Source organism: Manis pentadactyla, chromosome 9, assembly GCF_030020395.1.
Source record: "Manis pentadactyla isolate mManPen7 chromosome 9, mManPen7.hap1, whole genome shotgun sequence".
In the NCBI taxonomy this organism is placed as follows: Eukaryota; Metazoa; Chordata; class Mammalia; order Pholidota; family Manidae; genus Manis; species Manis pentadactyla.
In genome coordinates, this window is record NC_080027.1 from 47,941,113 (window position 1) to 47,958,908 (window position 17,796).

Here is a 17,796-nt window from a genome sequence, read left to right on the forward strand (position 1 = left end):
CCATTCCTGCTGCCCTGCCATGCCAACTGGCCCTGGGGTTGGATGTGCACAGCTCCACCTGGGGGCCTGGGTCCTTTTTTAATCTCTCTGTCCCCTGAAAATCACCCTCATGTGAGTTCTTGACAGAAAAGCATTTGACCTGCTGTTAAGAATTATTTTCCTTTCTTATTATGTTCTGAGAAAATGTAGGTTATAATTAGGTCCTTGCGTACTAGTCCAAGTTTGACCATGTGAGGACTGGAATATTAATTAGGGTAACAAGGATAAACTACCATCAACACCAAGGACCATCTGTGATTGTTAAGGCCCTTTGTCTGTGGTGTGGAAGAGCTCCCATAACAGTGAACAGATGCAGACCCGAGAGAGGCTCAAGTAAAAGGCAGTGGCTGGAAGCAGCCACTGTGCCCCATCTAGCCTGGGACTGGAACAGCCGCCCAAGGAAATGGCCCCTGGGCTGGCCCTTCTACTACGTCGCCAACAAAGAGCCTACAGTCCTCTCACAAGTGAGGCTCTAGGGCTTGAATGCAGAATGCTCAGTCCCTGTTTCTGTCTAGGCTGGGCCCAGCTCTGCCACCTGCCCTCACCTGGGCAGTGCAGTGGGGAAGGAGGAACAAGGGAAAGAAGGAGGGGCCCTTTCCTAATGGAGGGAGGTTGGAAAGTCCATTGGGAAGGTTGAAGTGTTGGGGGGAAATGAGCTCAGGAGAAGGGGCCACCTCTGGCTCCCTGCTGGGTTCGTCTCTGGTCCGTCCTTTGCACAATGACAACTCTCCTTTGAAGTGGTGTATACTGCCTCGTGAACACTGGTGTATTTACTCCTCTGGACTGGCGCACATTATGATTGTCACTTCCCCACTTAGCAATAAGGTCTACTTTTTCAGACTGCCAAGCCCCTGTATGGCCTATGGTGGGGATCTGGTTTTGGCCTTCCAGTCAGCATGGAGGAAGGGAATGTTGCTGGCATTGGGCCAACTCAGTTCCATTAGCAGCCACCTCCCTCCTACCTGCCTGCAGCCAGGCAGACACACCCAGAAAGTGACTGCAGCTCCTGTCTCCTGCTCAGGACGTGTTATAAGATTCTTCCACTTTAAATCTCCTTTTCCTTGGTTTTCCATGGTTTCTGACTACTTTCCATTTCCTGTGTTTTCCCTCTGCTCAGCCCTTTGAGATCCATCTGGCTGTCTTTTGTATTCTCAAGATGTCCTCTTAGCTTGCTTCTCTCAGCTCTAGCACTGCAGAAACCCATCATAGTGGCCCAATGGAGCTGGTTAGATAGAACCCTCAATGTGGTTGAGCCTCTTGCATAATTCACAAGACTACTGGAGCCCTTACCAAGGGGCGGGATTGGCCACTTCTGGAAGGGACATGTGAGTAAATGAAGGGCATCTCCCATCCTCCATGTCCACTGGCATGTTCTGGACAGGCCTCCATGCTGGGAGGTGTGCCTTGGCTCTGGAGAACCCTGGTTTGAGAATTAGGAGATACCAAGGTCAGCGCAGGAATTACTCCCACATAGTTTCTTGGTGAATGGTACCAGCTTCCTGGTCTCCACAAAGAGTGGGCTCTTATTGCTGTTGGTGCCTCTGGTAGGCTGTGTCTACAGCTAGACCAGATCCAGCATGTCCAGTCAAGCCAAGCACCGCTGGCTCTGGAGCTCCATGGAGGATTTCCCAGCCAGAGGTGAGGTCATCCAGGGGTGGCTTTGCCAACTTAAAAGGCACACCTATCACTGGCATCTGGTCTGGTCCTCCTTTATAGTGGTTTTGAAATCCGTGGTTTCCTGTTTAGGTGGGTGATTTTGTACATATAATCAGCAAAACTGTCCTTACAAGTTGTAAACTTCATTTGGAAGTTGGTAAGATGTTTCTCCAACTTTTTACGTGTACGTTTTTTCTTCTCTTTAGTCCCAGGTAAATCACCATGGTGCTGCTAGTACTGAAACGTACCAGGAACGCTTGGCGCGTCTAGAAGGAGATAAGGAGTCCCTCATATTACAGGTGTGTTTTTTGGTGGGAACCAGCTTACCCTGATACTTCTAACTCTGTAGCTGTTCTTTGTGGGAGGGAAGTATAAGAGGGTTTTCTATTGGATTTATTCTGTTCCTAAGAGTATGGTCTTAAAAAGACTTTTCCTAAAACAAAGCAGAAAGTAACTGGGGGCATAATTTAACTCTGGACTTGCCTTTTGGGATCTGTGAATGCATTCATGTATTCATTGTGTACTACCAAGCACCTGCCTCTAAACACTGGAGGCTCTGTAGCCAGGCTGATTAATGGGGCCCTGTTCTCCAGGAGCCCAGGAGTCTTGCAAAGTAGATAAGATATATCCCCATGTCACTAATAAAACAGATCCATGAGTGATATGCACCTAAGGGTGGATGCTAACAGGATCAGGCCCAAAGCTTCTGGAGCTGGATCTAGACTAATCACTATGAGGCGAAATCCCTGGAGCTGGTAACATGGACCAGTGAGCCTTTGACTCTCTTGGTTCAAAGAGAGGAGCTCCAAAAATTTTCATGGACAAAGACCATCAAAGGAATATTTTCAGTTCTGAACATTCACGTTCCTTGCTAGGACATAAAATTAAGCATTCTTATGGAAGCCCATTTCTGTGGCACGCAGGGGCTATTGAACATGTTAGCTCTCAGATGCATAAATCAAATATATGTTCAAGGTCTGGTATGCATCAGACACTGTGATTGAGATTTGGAGACTAATAAGACTGATATCGCAACCCTAGCTCCTTTAAAAGCTTGAAGGGTGGCAGACGAGAGTGGCAGTGGAAGGGAGGAGAGGCAGGTGGGGTTTGGGAACCCTCTGCAGCCCAGGGCTGTGGCTTAGAGCATGAGAGTGGGTTCTAGTTAGTGGCGGAGGATGCGGTATGTTCGGCTTTTTCCTTTTCTTTTACTTCATTTCCTTTACTTGTTTCACTTCATTTTATGAATGTAAGAGTAGTAAATGATTATTTTAGAAACTTGGGAAAGGCAAAAAGAGTTTAACTTTAGATCTTTTTTTCCAGCTTCTTCCCCCAACTCCCACCCCCACCCAGTTCTTGCCGCTATTGTAAATGATTCATTAAGCTTAGGCTAAATACAATTAGACAATTTGGTGTCCTAGGTTTTTTCTTTTCTTCACTTCATTGATCTGTTCATTAAAAAATATTTGAGTATGCACTGTGGTGGGCCCTCGTCGGCGGTGTGTGAGCACTCAGCCATGAGGAAAACGGACTCAGTCCTTGTGCACACGTGAGTGTGCGGCATGTGCGTAGACAGTAAACCAGTACACAGAGTGTTTCAGGCTGCAATAAATCCTCTGGGGGAAAAGAAAGCGGGATCAGGGTTGTGTAGTCAGGGAAGACCTCCCTGATAGGAGGAGACCCGAAGGAAGCTCGGGAGGGAGCCGCGTGCTTGTGGGCAAAGCCCGTTCCAGCAGGGGAGGTGGTCACCGCCGCCACAGCATGACAAGGAGAGTGCTGGTGTGTAGGAAGAACAGCAAGGGGCCATGTGGCTGGGGTTGGTGGCTGGGAGCAAGCCTGGGGGGAACCTCCTGCAGAGAGGTCGCAGGAGCCAGATGGTATAGCCCATTAGTGTGCAGGTCTTTTGAGGAATGTGTAATTTGAAACTTCATCCCAATGATGTGATTAATGAAAAGAGTGTCCAGTGTAGAATTTTGCAGCAAACACTATGAAATTGCAAGCGTCTAAACCAGGAACTTTCATGGCTGCAATAACGCATTCCTACTTAGAGGAACACAGTTTAATAAAGAAGAACTCTGTGGTAACGATCTCTCTGACATTCACGGTGTTTCAAAATTTCAGATTCTTGAATAATCCTTATTTAAACAGTGCTAACACTAGTGGGAAGCTGTCCATCAGAAAAGTCAGAGGTGGGTCCTCGTGATTTCTGTTCTGCCAGGGACCTGTGGACGGACCTCCAGAGTCGCTCCTCTGATCACCACCAGCTCCTAGTAGCCCCATGGAGCTGGTTAGGTGGACTGTCAAGGAGGTCGAACCTCTTGCTTAATTCACAAGGCAGCTTAGGCAAACTGAAAGTATTATTTAGAACCCTTGGCCCAGGATGTTTTCCTGGGTCTGTTGGTTAGAAGAGCAAGGCAAATCACACATAACAAAATACTTTGTTTCCATGATTAGTTAAAACCAAACAAAACCAAAATCTCTTAAGGCGGGGACTTTGGTCTTTTTTTTCCCCACTTCTGTATCCACCCCACCCCCACCCCCACCCCCTGCCCCAACTCCACCAAGTGCCTAAAGTTATGCCTAGCACAAAGTAGGGGCTCCAAAATTATTTGCTTTTATGAAATAAAGGTCACATTTTAGGATCTTTATGCATTCTGTTCAATTTTCTACATCTGGCTCCATTCCTGATACTTCAAATGAACATTAAGGTTCCTAAGGACCCTGCTGCCCTGGGTGACTGCAGCCCTGTGTGCAGCTGAGCTAAAAGCTCCACCACGTAAAAGAGACCACATATTATTCCTCTGGGTACCACCAGCGTATGGCTCCAAGGTGCGGGGCAGACCATGTAAGTGTTAAACCTCAAAATAAGATTAACCATAACACATCCATCCCAAACAGAAACTCTGGAACCCAGGGAGCTTTGAAAGGCCACCTCCTAGGATCCTACACTTTTGGTAGAGCTGGTAGTTGAAAAAGCCCGAACTGCTGATAATGTTCGGCAAAAAGGATTAAAAAAACCACACAGCTTTGTGTTTAAGAAGGGACCTATGGGGCTTGAATGTAATTAAATGTTAGCACACCATGCCTCATGTAAGATGCAGGAATATGTCCTAATAATTCATTAATCATTTGGGAACATAAAAATGAAAGCTTAAATAGACTTATTAATTTAGATTAGTCCCTTTGTAAATGGGAGCTTTGTAATTCATAAAGCTTATTTAAACACTCATAAGTGAATTCACGTTAACCCTGTCATGCTCCAGCTATAATTCCTTTACAGACAAAGAAATCATTAAGGATAGTCTATATGTAAGCGGCAATGACTCACCCACTGGCTAAAAACCAAAAGGGTCTAAAAGATCCCAACTTACCAATCATTGATTTCTCTGTTTGCAGAAGGCCACCCTTTCTTTCTTCATCTTCCTGCTCTGAGGCAACTTTTAATAAGGAAGAAGTAAAAGGATTCTGGGGCACTGTACTAACAGAGAAGGCTATGAAAATCCTCAGTATGTATTTAGGGTATAATTTAAATGACTTATAAATTTTTGCTGATAATTCCAATAGATATTCTCAGTGTTCTTCAGAAAAATGACTTTTTTCCTGCCAGTATATGTGCACTGTGGCTTGTGTATAGTTACACAGAGTCATGTTTTGGCCTGCGAAGCACAAAAACCTTTCTGGAGCCAAGTTTTGTCAGTGCTAATACATGCCCTTTACATCCCACATTCCTTAATGGCTTCAGAACACTTGCCTGATAGGTGAGCATCCTCACACCCTCATGAGAGAGGCAAGGCCATTGGTTAGTTTGCACAGGAGCGTGGAGAGCTCTTCCACATGAGGTGGCAGAAGCTCCCACAAGCCAGCGGAGATGTGCCTTGAGGTCGGCGCTGCCTGAGTGAGCTCCATGAGAGGAGCAGGAGGCCAGCCCAGGGGCAGCTCTTGTGACCACTGGGTGTTCTCTTTTGTGTTTGTTAAGAGCAGGAAACATGGCCAACATTGTTTAGGCAGTGGTCAAGACTCTCTGGCAATGTAAGAAAACAACTGGAGTTGCCTCCATCCAGGACCCTTCCCCCATCTGCCGCCCACCAAAAAGAAAAGCCATCTTTCTTCTGTAAGGCTGCTCAGTGGTGTAGTTTCACAGCTCACCTACAGTGGGGAGCCTCCAGCATTGCTTTATTTCCTGGGACAGGTGAGTGTTCTCACAGACCAAGTGGAAGCCCAAGGAGAGAAGATTCGAGACCTAGAAGTGTGTCTGGAAGGACACCAGGTGAAACTCAATGCTGCTGAAGAGATGCTTCAACAGGTAAGGGCGGGTGGGCCGGAGCTGCACGTGGTGCAGGTCCCTGTCTGTGTCCAGGCTACCGCACTTGCTGCTCACTTGCCCGTCCTGCCTGGAGGTAGGACTGGCTGCTCAGTGTGCAGTGTTTATGCAGCAGGTGAAACCAGCCTGAACGTCCAGAGGGGCAGAGGGCGGGGGGCGGGGAAGGGCTGGCCTGAGAGGAACAACCTGTTGGGCTGGTTGGGCAGATTCCCAGGCAGCACTTTCTCCAGACCTGGTTCAAGGAGGCGGCTCTGCTGGCAGCGTCGCCCTCATCACATGAGCCGCAGCTGGACTGCAGGGGGCATCTGGGGTTTCAGAAAGTCAGCAGCTTATTTTGTGCCTCTTTCGTGCCCTCCCTCTCTCCCCTCCCACTCTGGGTCGTCGTCTTGGTAGCCGAAGTAGAAATGGAACAATACTTGTTGGTATTTATTACATAAATAACATTTGAATATAATTTGATAGATACCAAAATGAAAAAAACTTTAGCCCCTCTTACCATTCAAATAAGTCTCCCAGTGTCTTCTGGTTACTTTCGGTTGTCATGTGGAGTTACAATTTAGCCCTCAGATTTTGTATGCTTCGCATCACAGAGTGAGTTTTTTTCTCCCTTTTCAAATTGTTCCATATAATTTTCTTTACTACTATTTACAGGTTTTTTTCTGAGTAAAGTATCATAATTAACTTATTCTTCTACTCTTGAACACTATTGCCCTATTGTAAATAATGAGCTGCAGTTTTTAGGAAGGGGTGTTGAATCCTATCAAAAAAGTCTTTTCAGAATCTATTGAGAAGCTAATTCTACATTTTATTTTGTGAATTTAATATGATCTAATTAGTAGATTTCTTTATCTTGAGTCATGGTTGCAATTTTAGTTATTTTGAAAAATAAACATGACTGAAGTTTTTATGTGTGTATGTCCTCTAGCTCCCACCAGAGTACTTAGCACATGAAAGGTACTTACTAATTATTTAATGAACAAAAATCAGTCCCTTAAAATGAGTGGGGTTCAGTTAGATGACTGCTTATAATCTTTCCCCCAAAGCACTAATTTTTTTTATTGCCAAGGTCAGCATAAAATGAAAATTGTTTCTTGACAGAATGGTAATGAACACAGGCTTTGAATTGACCTGTGGTTTTAGGATAAATGTCTTAGTTCCAAGGTGTTCCTTAGTTTTTTTAAAAATACATTTGAAGAACTTCAAAAAGAAAGTGTTTTATGCACATGTCTTTATAAAAACTAGTTCCAACAGCTCAGAAGCTGTTACTAGTTTATCTTTTCATTGCTGATTAATAAATTACCACATTCTTGGCTCCATTTGATTTTCTATTTAAATTGTGTGCCATTTTCCTTGCTCACCATATTCCTGAAAATCTGAGCAGCTATAGGAGTTGTCTTCTTATTTTTTTTAAGTTGAATCTTTCTTTCTGAAGACCCAGGAAAGAAAAGAGCCTGATGGAAAAACCTCAAATGGTAGGAAAGCATTTTCACAAAGAGTACATAAACAACCCACTAGATGGTATTTTTAAGGCTACACAAGGTGTGGTTTTGAGTGGGAATAAGGGAGGAGAAGGATGGGGTGTTGTCAAAAACCCAGACAGCATGAAAATGTGAATGTGGAAGGGAACACACCAGAGAAATATCAGAAGGTTGCTATTTCAGGAAGGCGGTACCCAGCAAGTAACCATGAAATCAGAGTTCAGAGAATGGCTGCATTGTGGTGCCTGAGCTATCGGACTGCCCTCCCCTGCGGCTCTGCCAGGACAACCCTCCACCCCTCTCCATGGCAGTGTTTCTGCTCCCTTGTCAGAGTCTGCAAGATAAGGAGTCTGATGTTGGTTCCCAGCACCCCCAGGGGGTGGCTGTCCTGTCCTTCGAAGCATTATCCCATAGATTGGATTTTAGACTTTTGAAAAAGTCTCAGGTTCCCTTGCCCTTTATGTCCTGTTTATTCTAATTCTTCCTTTGTGTGCTGTGGGGTGAGGCAGCAGCCATGTGGTTTGCACAGGCCCCGGGTGCATCTCTTGGCTTGGCACCTTTAGGACTATGGTAGCTCTTACTTGCTACCTCTGGGGTTGAAAGAGCTTCCTGAACTTAACCAAGCTATTTTTGTGCTCATAACTTTCACTGTGTTCTCTCACTATTTCAAGGGTGAAATGAAAGGAGTGTAGAATACTCCTTTCTTGGCAAATTCTGAGTTCATGTTATAGGCCCCATTTGAGCCTCAGCCCCCATTTATGTGTTTGCTGGGCTTGGTGGTACCTGAGCTTAAGACATTTGGGTTCCCAGCTCCAAACCCCAAGTTGAATGTTCTGCTGCAAATGCTAATGGCTCTCCTGGAATCTGCTCCATGCTGTTTGAAAAGACACTTCATTCTTGCACCTGCGTGTTGATACGTACTCCACCTATAACGTGGAGTAAGGACGTACGTGTCCATGAACTGGGGGCAGGCAGAGACTTCCCTGGTTTGACTGTGATATCCAGGACCACAGAGCTCTTGGCTTCTGGTGGTGGAAGCAAGAATGACTCATGGCCTTGAGGCAGAAAACGGAGGCAAACAACTGCCTTTTGCTGCCAGCCCTCAGACGGTTTCTGTCCTGAGCCAAGCCTGGCTCCACTCTGAATGAGATCCTTTCACTGTTACAATGTGGGGCCCTATGACTGCCTACTGACATGCTTTCCTGAGATCTGCTGCTCCCAATAGCCTTGCACACTGAATATATCTTATCTGAAGGAGGCAGCTGCTACTCAGCTTGAACTGACTGCCCATGTAGGCCCAGTGTTGTTCAATAGTCCAGTGTTGTTCAATAGTCCAGTGTTTTGCAGAAAGCTAGAAATCCAGGTTCCAGATTTAAAGATGTCTTTGTATTTTTATAACATTGGCAACTTATTTAAATTTTTAAAAACACCTGTGAACCACATAATACATACCTTCAGGCCAACCCTACCCTACAGACCTCCAATCTACAACCTGTGCCCTAGACTTTGTCTCCTCTGCCAGCTGGAATAGCACTGGAGGGACTTAAGGAAACCCAAACCCAACCAGCACAGCCCAGACTCTGTGTTACATGTGCTCCTGCAGCCCCACTGAGCTGTGTACACACCCCCACACCCGTACACACAGACACATAGATTTGGACCAATGTCAACCTCCCTCCAGCAGCCCCAGAGTAAAGGAGAGAATTCCCCACCCAGCTCATGATCCACACACTCCTCAACCTGGCCCAGCCTGGCCCCTGCTAAGTACTGATCTCTCAGCTCCTGTTTTCTTCTATGCATTAACTCTTCCAGTCTCCAAAAAGAGCAGGAAGACTGTGGGGGTTAGATAGGCAAACCAGGACCAAATAATTAGTACACAGACCAGTCCACAGGAGCAACTTATAGATTATAACACTTTTAAAGGGCAAAATATTTCTTGTCTGCAGCCTCTGCAGGATGCGGGGTGAGAAGGGGGAAGCTATAAGCATCTCTTGGAATGTGTATTCAAGAGCCTACTCAGATACAGTGTCAGACTCACTGAGCATGTCTGATCTCCCAGGGAACCTTCCCTATTAGAAAGAGACATTTCCTAGGAACCATGCAAGTGTAACTTCAAGGGACCACAGCCAGGGTGAGTTTTCACAGGCAGGGGTAGTCTGAGCCTGGGTACAAAGCTCACAGGGCTGCCCCTTGCCCTCTGTTCCTTAAGCAGGTCTAGGCATTGCCCAGAGGCATCTTTGAGTACTACACACCCAGCTTTCTGAGCCCAGGGCCCAGAATAGCATCCCTGGACCATAGGCATGGACTAGGACTAGGGACTCTTCATGACTGGCTCACACATGCTGGGAACAAAATCTCTGTGTCCTGGGGAGGGTTCCCCATGGTCTATTGATGTTCCTGCTGGTAGCTTTTGCTAAATTGGCTTCTGGGGTCCAGTAGGGTCCTGCACAGCAAGTTCCTCTGCCTGTGTTCACTGACCCTTCTCCAGAGGGTGATGATTTCACAGAAGAGGCTGATGCTACTTAGAGGACAAGTGGTTTTACACAGAGCTGGCAGCCAAACGGAGCACTTTGCAGAGACCAGCCATTTACAGACCTGATCAATGTCAAGAGCAGAAGTGATGTTCAGTGTCAAAAAGAAGACAGCATGCAAACGCCCTTGTGAGCACACACCTTAGCTTTTGGGAAACATTGAAGGACACCAGCCTCTCTCTCAGCTCTCCCACCTGACCAGAGCACCATGCATTAGGGAGCAACCTCGTTCTGGCTTCCTTGAAGAGGAGGTGTGGGGAGTGACAAATTTAGGGGATTTGGAGTCCATGCACATGCCTTTCTGTAGATTTAGCACGTGCTGTTGATCTGGGAAAGCCCCTGAACCAGTGTTCTTGTTCAGAGAATGGGAGTGACAATGTGGGCTCTACATTGCCTCCTACTTAAAGCTGTGGACAGTTATTACAATTATGTTAAAACTGGGCTAGGCCACAAATGGCCAGTGGGAGTCAGGACACTGAGCATGAGGACAGGGGCCTAAGACACAGTTCCTGGGCCCCGTCCTCTCCCCTGAGTTGAGCGAGGGACGATGTGTCCGGGCGTGTGAACTCAACAGTGTCATCAGCACTCTGCTGAGAAATTCCCCACGAGCACCTTGAAGGAGACATTTCTCTCTCAAAAAAGGATATTAGACATAGCTGTGTACATGATCCTATGGGAGCCCAACTCTGTTCGAGGAGGCAAGACATTTGAGTCATAAGTGAGGAAAACAGGGATTTGCCAGTTGTTCCTAAAACTCCCCCTGGGAAATTTATGAGGCAGAAATAACTGCTTTCCTCAAGTTTATCCTCTGTGATGCTGGCCCCAGACTACAGGGGGAAGTAGGTCCTTTGCCCCCTTTTTACAGTTGAGGGGACTGAGGTTCAGAGAGGTGACTGTGGTAGTGGGGACTGAGGCTGGACTCAAACCCAGGTGGACTGCACGCACCTCTCTGCAAGTGTTGCTCAGGAGGGAGACTTTCTGGCAAGGCCCAGGCCTGCATTCAAAGGGCAGAGGCACACATTCTTCCTGCATGTGTTTCCATGGACTGTTCTTTCATTCTAGTTTCAGATTGCTAGTCTGGCTCCAAGCCTCTGTCATTGGTCATGTTTCACGCTTAAAGATGAAGGTAATTGCTTCAAGATGTGGTCCTTTAAGGAGAGAATAAGCTGAAAGGCAAGTTCTTTCTATAAGCTTCAGTCAGAAACTGAGCTTTGGAAAAAGGAAATGATGGTTTTCTCTGAGATAGAAGCTTTTCTTCATCTCCATGTTTGTCCCTCTAAAAGACATAGTGGTGAAGTGAGAGGGGTGAGTGATAATTCCATTTATTGTTTTTGTTTTTCTTAAAGTTTCATTACCTAGTTTCATGGTGCTCCGTGGTAAGAAAAACAAATCAGCCACCTCACACACCACCCCCTCTCATCCCTTGCCCTTTCTCTTTGCACAGGCAACCTTCAAACAATTGGGAGAGCAGAAGCTAATGCTGCTCGTGAAACCTTTGCCCTTTGTCTCCAGCCCCCTGCCTCCCCAACACCTCACCCCCATTATGGTAGCTGCATGATTCTAAGAGATTCCCAGCAGGATCCACCCGGCAGGTCTGAGCAGGGCCCAAGCCTTGCCTTGGTGCTCCAGATCAGGAGGATGGATTCAGAGATAACTCCAGTCTTTCTTGGGCATGAGGGCTAGAGACTCAAAAATGTTTTTTCTTAAGACAGAATAATAAAAGGCAGCAAAGGAGATGAAAGAGAAAAGAGAAAGGTCAGGAAAACTGCAAGGAGCAGCTTACACAGATGAGTAGGTGAAGGGTGAGTCAGGTGAGAACTGAGAAGTGTAAGTTGCATCTGAAAGTTTGGACATTGGTCCCCAGAACCAGAACCGTTTGTGTGCCCTACCTGGTGAAGGCAGAAGGCGGGGTGCAAGCATGCAGACATCTTGTTAAGTGACAGGAAGGTGAAGAGGCAGCAGGGGTAGATTGTTCTTTCTAGAACTTGGCTATGAAGGGGAAAAGAAGAGGATAGAGACAGATAGCATTTACACACACGCAATGCACACAGAGAATGCATTTGCCTAGTGAGAGCACAGGGGAGTTGGTGGTGGTCCTGTGAGGGGGAGGCCAGGTCAGAGGGAAGGTTCTGTCAGAAATTTGATTGTGTTTACAGCCTGTGGAATGAGGGCTGATGGTGAGGGAGAGATTCAATGCCTGTCAGATGGATGATTAAAGGTCCTACCCTAGCTCAGCACAGACTTGGTGAACTTCCTCAAAGGCATACAGAGGTGAGGGAGTGCCTCAGAGCACGTGAACGGGCGTCACTCTGAGCTGGAGGGAAAAACAGGAACAGAACTCAGAGAACAAAGCCAAACACTACTGGTTAACAAGGGAGGTAACCTGAAGGCTCAGGAAGCTTTGTGAGGATGGTGTGAAGAGCCCAGAGACTGAGAAATGGTCAACAGGAAGGTGGGTCAGATGGACGCAGTGCAGGAGAAATGCCTGGAATCACTGTCCTGTCGCATGGGGTTGTTCTGTGCTACTTGGAAACACATCGGACCAGGGAAGAGTTCTGAAAGGTGGAGGAACCTGACCAAGCGGCTGGCTGGGCACAGTGTGTTAGGCTAACCTTGGGAAGGAGATCTGAGCCTGCTTTCTCTAAGACATGGATTAGAGATAGAAATGAGGGAGGATTCTGGGAAACTTTAAAATAGAAAGGCTAGAAATTCTTTGAGCAGATGATTTTTTAAAAATCTTGTCAGTAAATAAGAGAAGTTATTTGAGAAGAGGGGGATAGGGTGGGATTTAGGGCTTGAGGAAAATGGAAAAGATTTGGAAAAATCTCTGACAGGAACCATCCAGGGATGAATATAGGTTTTGCCAGGCAGTATTGGAAGGTCAGCTGTAATTAGATAGCATAAATTTGTATGGAAACCTATTGGCATCATTAAGTGACTTTTAACAGCAATTCTCAGGCCATAGGGAGTAGAAACAAAGACAAAAGACTTTGAGGTTTGGCATGGCTTGGGCTCTGGTAAAGTAAATACACTCCAGGTCTTGGGGTCAGGGGTGAGTAGGAGGAGGAATTTTCTGGAGAAGATATGATTAGATGACTTCAAGGTACAGAGTGAATAAAGAGGCAAGTGTTACTTAAAGGACGTTGATAAACTAGGAAAATGAGGAGTTGGTAAGTAACTCATGGCCATTGAAGAAGAAATTAAACATTGTTTGAGTGAGTAAATGGGACAGTTGGAAAGGTCAGAGGATTATGGCTAGAGGAGAGAATTCCAGAGTTGAAGATTTTAGAAGCAAACAAATGCATTCTGGATAAAGATGAGGGCCAGGTTGTGGGCATATGGCTGAGAAGCTAAAATGAAGTAGAAGCAAAGCCTGTTGGCATTGGGGTCAAGAAATGTGAAGCCAGAGTGGGTATCGAATGGAGGATTAACAAGGATGTTTGAAGCTACTGAGGAGACAGAAGGTGCCCAAAGTAGGTAGAGAAACTTGATCCAAAGATGAAAGCGTCGAGGAAAATGGGAGACTGTCTTGGGCTCTGGATAGCTGGAGAGAATATGATGTAGCTGGTGCTGCTTAGGGGAGGCAGACGTGGGTGATCAGGAGGGACAAGTGGGGTCTGCAAGCAGTCTGGAAATGAAGAAAGATGTTCTGTAGTTGGCTGTTGAAGCAGAGTGGGCTCCACTCGAGACGGCTGAGAAGGATGTGTCATGGCATGCAAGGATCAGGATTCAGTTTGTGTGGGATGTGGAAGGAGCAGCTGAAAATGGAGGGTAGTCAGATCCTATTAAGACACACTTGATAGAGGTTACGGTGCAGAAGAGGGGCTGGAGGCCCTACCAGGCCTGGAGATGTTTGGGAAGTGGAGCTGGACTGGGATAAACTTGTAGGCTGATTTGGAGTTCTCAGAATAGGACAGTACTCAGGAGTGACAAGGACAAGGGTGATGATACTGAAAGGTAGAGGCACCTGCTAATAGCAGCAGGCAAGGAGAGAGTCAAAGTGTTGTCACCAGTGGGCTGGAGGAAGTTAAGCCACCTCAGGTTTCTTATTACAGCTTTGGTGTCTCCAACTGGTATGTCCTCTTGAAATGTTAGTGTGACCAATGAGAACCCTGGCATGACCAATTGTAATGGCTATTGGAACTTTAGTGCAACCAATTAGTGTATTATTCATGTCAGCTGGAATGTTGGTGTGACCAATTACAACCTGGAAGTAAAACAGCTACAGGCATTTGGGGCAATAATGGGAATAGAGTAGATTCTTAGCTTTCAAGAGAGCCACATTCTGAGGCTTTTTTTGAAACCCACCAAGGCAGTACCTTGAATGCTAGTTAGTAGACAAAAACTGCAGAACTATCATCTTGAGATACTCAAGCACTCAGCAGGGGCTGTGTTTTCGACTGTCATATCCCTAGGCCTTGGCATCTGGTAGGTACTGAAAAACATATTTGCTGAACAAATGATTGAAGTTTCATGAAGGAGTACTTTCTCAGTTCTCAGCACTCCAAAGCAGTTGCTGCTATCTCATGGACCTTGACCTTTAGAATCGCTCCTCTTCCCCTTTACACTGGTGGCTAGGAAGCTCACACAGTATAGCCTGTCTTTAGCCGTGCATGGAACTTTAGAGTATGAGTTTTATGCCAACTGTTGAGTCTGGCTTCAGCTTTTCTTACCTGCTTTAATTTTTATGATTTATTTTATTAACTTGAATTGTCTATTTTGCAGACTGCCTCAAATCATTTTTGGAGCAAAGCAGGTAGATGGAAGGATGAAGACAGAAACAGAGAATGAGGTGGTGGAGGCAGAGAGAAAGGTGGAGAAGAGAGAGAAGGAAATGGAGAGAGTGGGTGGTGACGTGGGGGGTTATATCTTAAAATGCTCAAGACCCAGATACTTTCTTCTTCACCTAGGGAAGAGCCCTTGAGGGCCTTTCTTGACCTGCATAGCCTTGGCACCAGGCACTAGTACAGAGTAGGTGCTCAGCAAAATCTGGACATTTTGAGTGTTTACATGGCTATTATTTGGTTCAGTGAATATTTGCTGATTGGCATTTCTCAGCATGTATTTTTCATTTCACTCAAAATGCTTAGATTTCTTATTTTGTTCGGGAAATCATGTGATATATTAGACACAAATGAGTTTTGGAATAAAACAGATCTTGGTTTGAAAACTAACTCTGCTCTTGATTGACATGCATCCTTGGCCAAGACAGGCCAGTGTCTGGGCCTGTTTAGGCATCTCTCACATGGAGATGATAATGCTTCCTGCCACATCACTGAGAAGGTTTATAGAAGGCTGTATGTAAAGTACCCAACAGTGTCTGGCACACAGGAAGTGCTCATTGACTCTACGCACCCCCAGTGCTTTGGACGCACTTGTTGGGCTGACTCCTCATGGCCAAGCAGCCCCCAGCTGTGGCCTGGCAGAGGTGCTACCTCAGCCCTGTAAGCCAGCTGCTAGTCTGGCTGACCCAGGAGGAGCTGGCTCTTCAGCCACTGCACAGTAAGCTCATTTTGCTGAACTGTTTGGCTTCTGGATACTCATCCCCTCAGATTAGTAGGACTGTTTGTAGCCTGGCCTTATAAGGTACTGAGGACCTTTGGCCTAGGGAATCATGTATCCAAGTTAAAATCTTTGTCCTGTGGTTTGGTTTATGATCTGAGGATGGTTCAGAGTATGTGGCATTACAGCTGTTGGGTCAGAATGTTAAGATCACCCTTCCTGTACTAGAGCTGGGTTGCCCCAGATGACCGGGAGTATACATACCAGGGTGGGATAGAGTATCCCTGCTGTCTCCTCATTTGGCTGGTTACTCGCTTAGTTGCCATCTTGCAGTCTTCTCGCCAGGACTGGGACAGCCAGTGTGTGCTCCATGGTGCCGGGATTTTGGACCCCAAGGAACGTTGGCTTTTCCAATGGAAAAATGTCGCCCCTGGCCTTTGGGAAATGTTCCTGTTCTTTGAGCCCCTTCATAATTCCTAGTATCCCTGAGCAGGTGTTTTGCCTGCCACCTTTGTTTTTTGTCTTTATTTATTTATGCTTATTAAGTGTATTTATTATTGGTATATTTTTGTCTATTATGGTTCTAGTGATGTCAGGACTATTAATAACCTCCCCTGGTCTGTCCTCACAATTAGGAAAGAACAATTCTCACATCCTATAGTGGGCAGGAGAGATCTCTATCACATAAATAAGATTCTAAAATTATCATTCAGTAAATACTAAGTGAATATCTACTTTGTGCTCTAGCTCCCTTCTAGGTTCACTGAGGTATGTTGAACAACTTGGCTCGACATTGATTGAGCCTAGGAGGCGATTTGGAAACTTCGGTTTTGAAAAATAATATTGTTAACATAAGTTTGTTTTTTGTTTTGGTAGAGAGGACCTTAAAAATAGAGGTGGAGAAATTGAGTTCTTTAAGCCAACCTACCCATTTTTCTTTACTTGAAATAATGAATAATGGTTTCTGCAGACAAATGTGCTTTTTGAGCAATGTAGTTCACATTGGCTGTCAGAGCACAGTGGGTAGTGGCAGGGCTGTGCTATCCCTGAGTGACCCAGGATCAGCCCAAGCCTGCCCCTAATAGATCTGTGGCTCATATGCAGCAGTCCCAATGCATTGTTGTCCAACACACAACTTAGAGATTGCCTTATGTGCTATGCATAGAGCTAGTGTTGTTGTCCTTGTTGCCATGGAGTTTTATGATTTTGAGATCTGATTTTGCTTGCAGGAGCTGCTAAGTCGTACATCTCTGGAGACCCAGAAGCTCGATCTGATGTCTGAAGTGTCTGAGCTGAAGCTCAAGCTTGTTGGCATGGAGAAGGAGCAGAGGGAGCAGGAGGAGAAGCAGAGAAAAGCAGAGGTGAATGTGATAAACCAAATTCTGGGGGTTGGCGGGTGTGGGGGTGTGGAATACTGTCCTGAGCTCAGACTAGGACATGCTTTCCAAATGTGGAGTTGGGCCATGTGGTCATCCCCCACCCTGGCAGCCACTGTGTGCCAGAAACATCTATGCAGTAGATATGCAATGATCTGTTAATACCAAGTTATCAGGTTTTGCTGTGGCTGCAACTTTGAGCAATGCCCAAACCACTTAGTTTTGGCTCTTAGGCTTTATCCTCTCTCACACTGCTGACACGGATGGAAAGGGAAGCTAGTAGTGGAGGAAGAACCAGACAAGATGTGAGGGGACACAAAATGTCTTCTGTGAGAGACAAGGTAATGACCGTGTCCTGGGGTGAGGCCAGCTGCCTACTAGGTCACCATCACTGCATCCAAGATGTCTGGAGACATTCTTTGACATGCATTCTTTGACCCAGATGGGACCTTGGATTACGTCTTTCATCCCTCCTGGTGGTCTCATGGGTGAACCTGTGCACAGGCTTTCTTTTGGAGATTGTTTTCTTGGAGAGCTTTTTTTTCTCAGGTCCCATATGCCATTGGCTAGAGCATTCCAGACTCCTTTTTTAGATAAATGTTTTGAATAAATTTTAGGCTCCGAACTCCTTTATTTAAGAGAGAACAGTCCATTTTAACCTTAGATAGCCATCTTCCATGTGCCTCTACCTACAAGTTCCTATTTTCCTGTACCTGGCAATGGGATGTGGAAAGAAGATAGGATTTAGGTTTAGAAACACCTTGATTCAATTACTCACATAAGTGCTTAATAGATCTTTGAATTTCAACATGTAGCTACTTAATCTCTCTGTATTTCCATTTCTTTGTTTGTAAAATGGTTAACTGTGGTGAAATCCAAATTAAGTCAAAGTTAGG

The 17,796-nt window shown here is 45.8% G+C and overlaps 1 protein-coding gene across 15 annotated transcripts in view; it reads left to right on the plus strand.

Moving 5' to 3' along the window:
- Positions 1 to 17,796, plus strand: part of LOC118914532 (liprin-beta-2) — a 191,505-nt gene that overhangs the window by 123,404 nt on the left and 50,305 nt on the right. For 13 of the 15 annotated variants that reach the window (XM_057507298.1, XM_057507300.1, XM_057507299.1 and 10 more), the window contains 3 exons: positions 1,902 to 1,994; positions 5,882 to 5,995; positions 16,754 to 16,885. In XM_057507298.1, the coding sequence (XP_057363281.1) occupies positions 1,902 to 1,994; positions 5,882 to 5,995; positions 16,754 to 16,885 (339 nt within the window). The remainder of the gene's footprint in view (positions 1 to 1,901; positions 1,995 to 5,881; positions 5,996 to 16,753; positions 16,886 to 17,796) is intronic. The other 2 variants (XM_057507302.1, XM_057507310.1) reach the window with 1 other exon arrangement.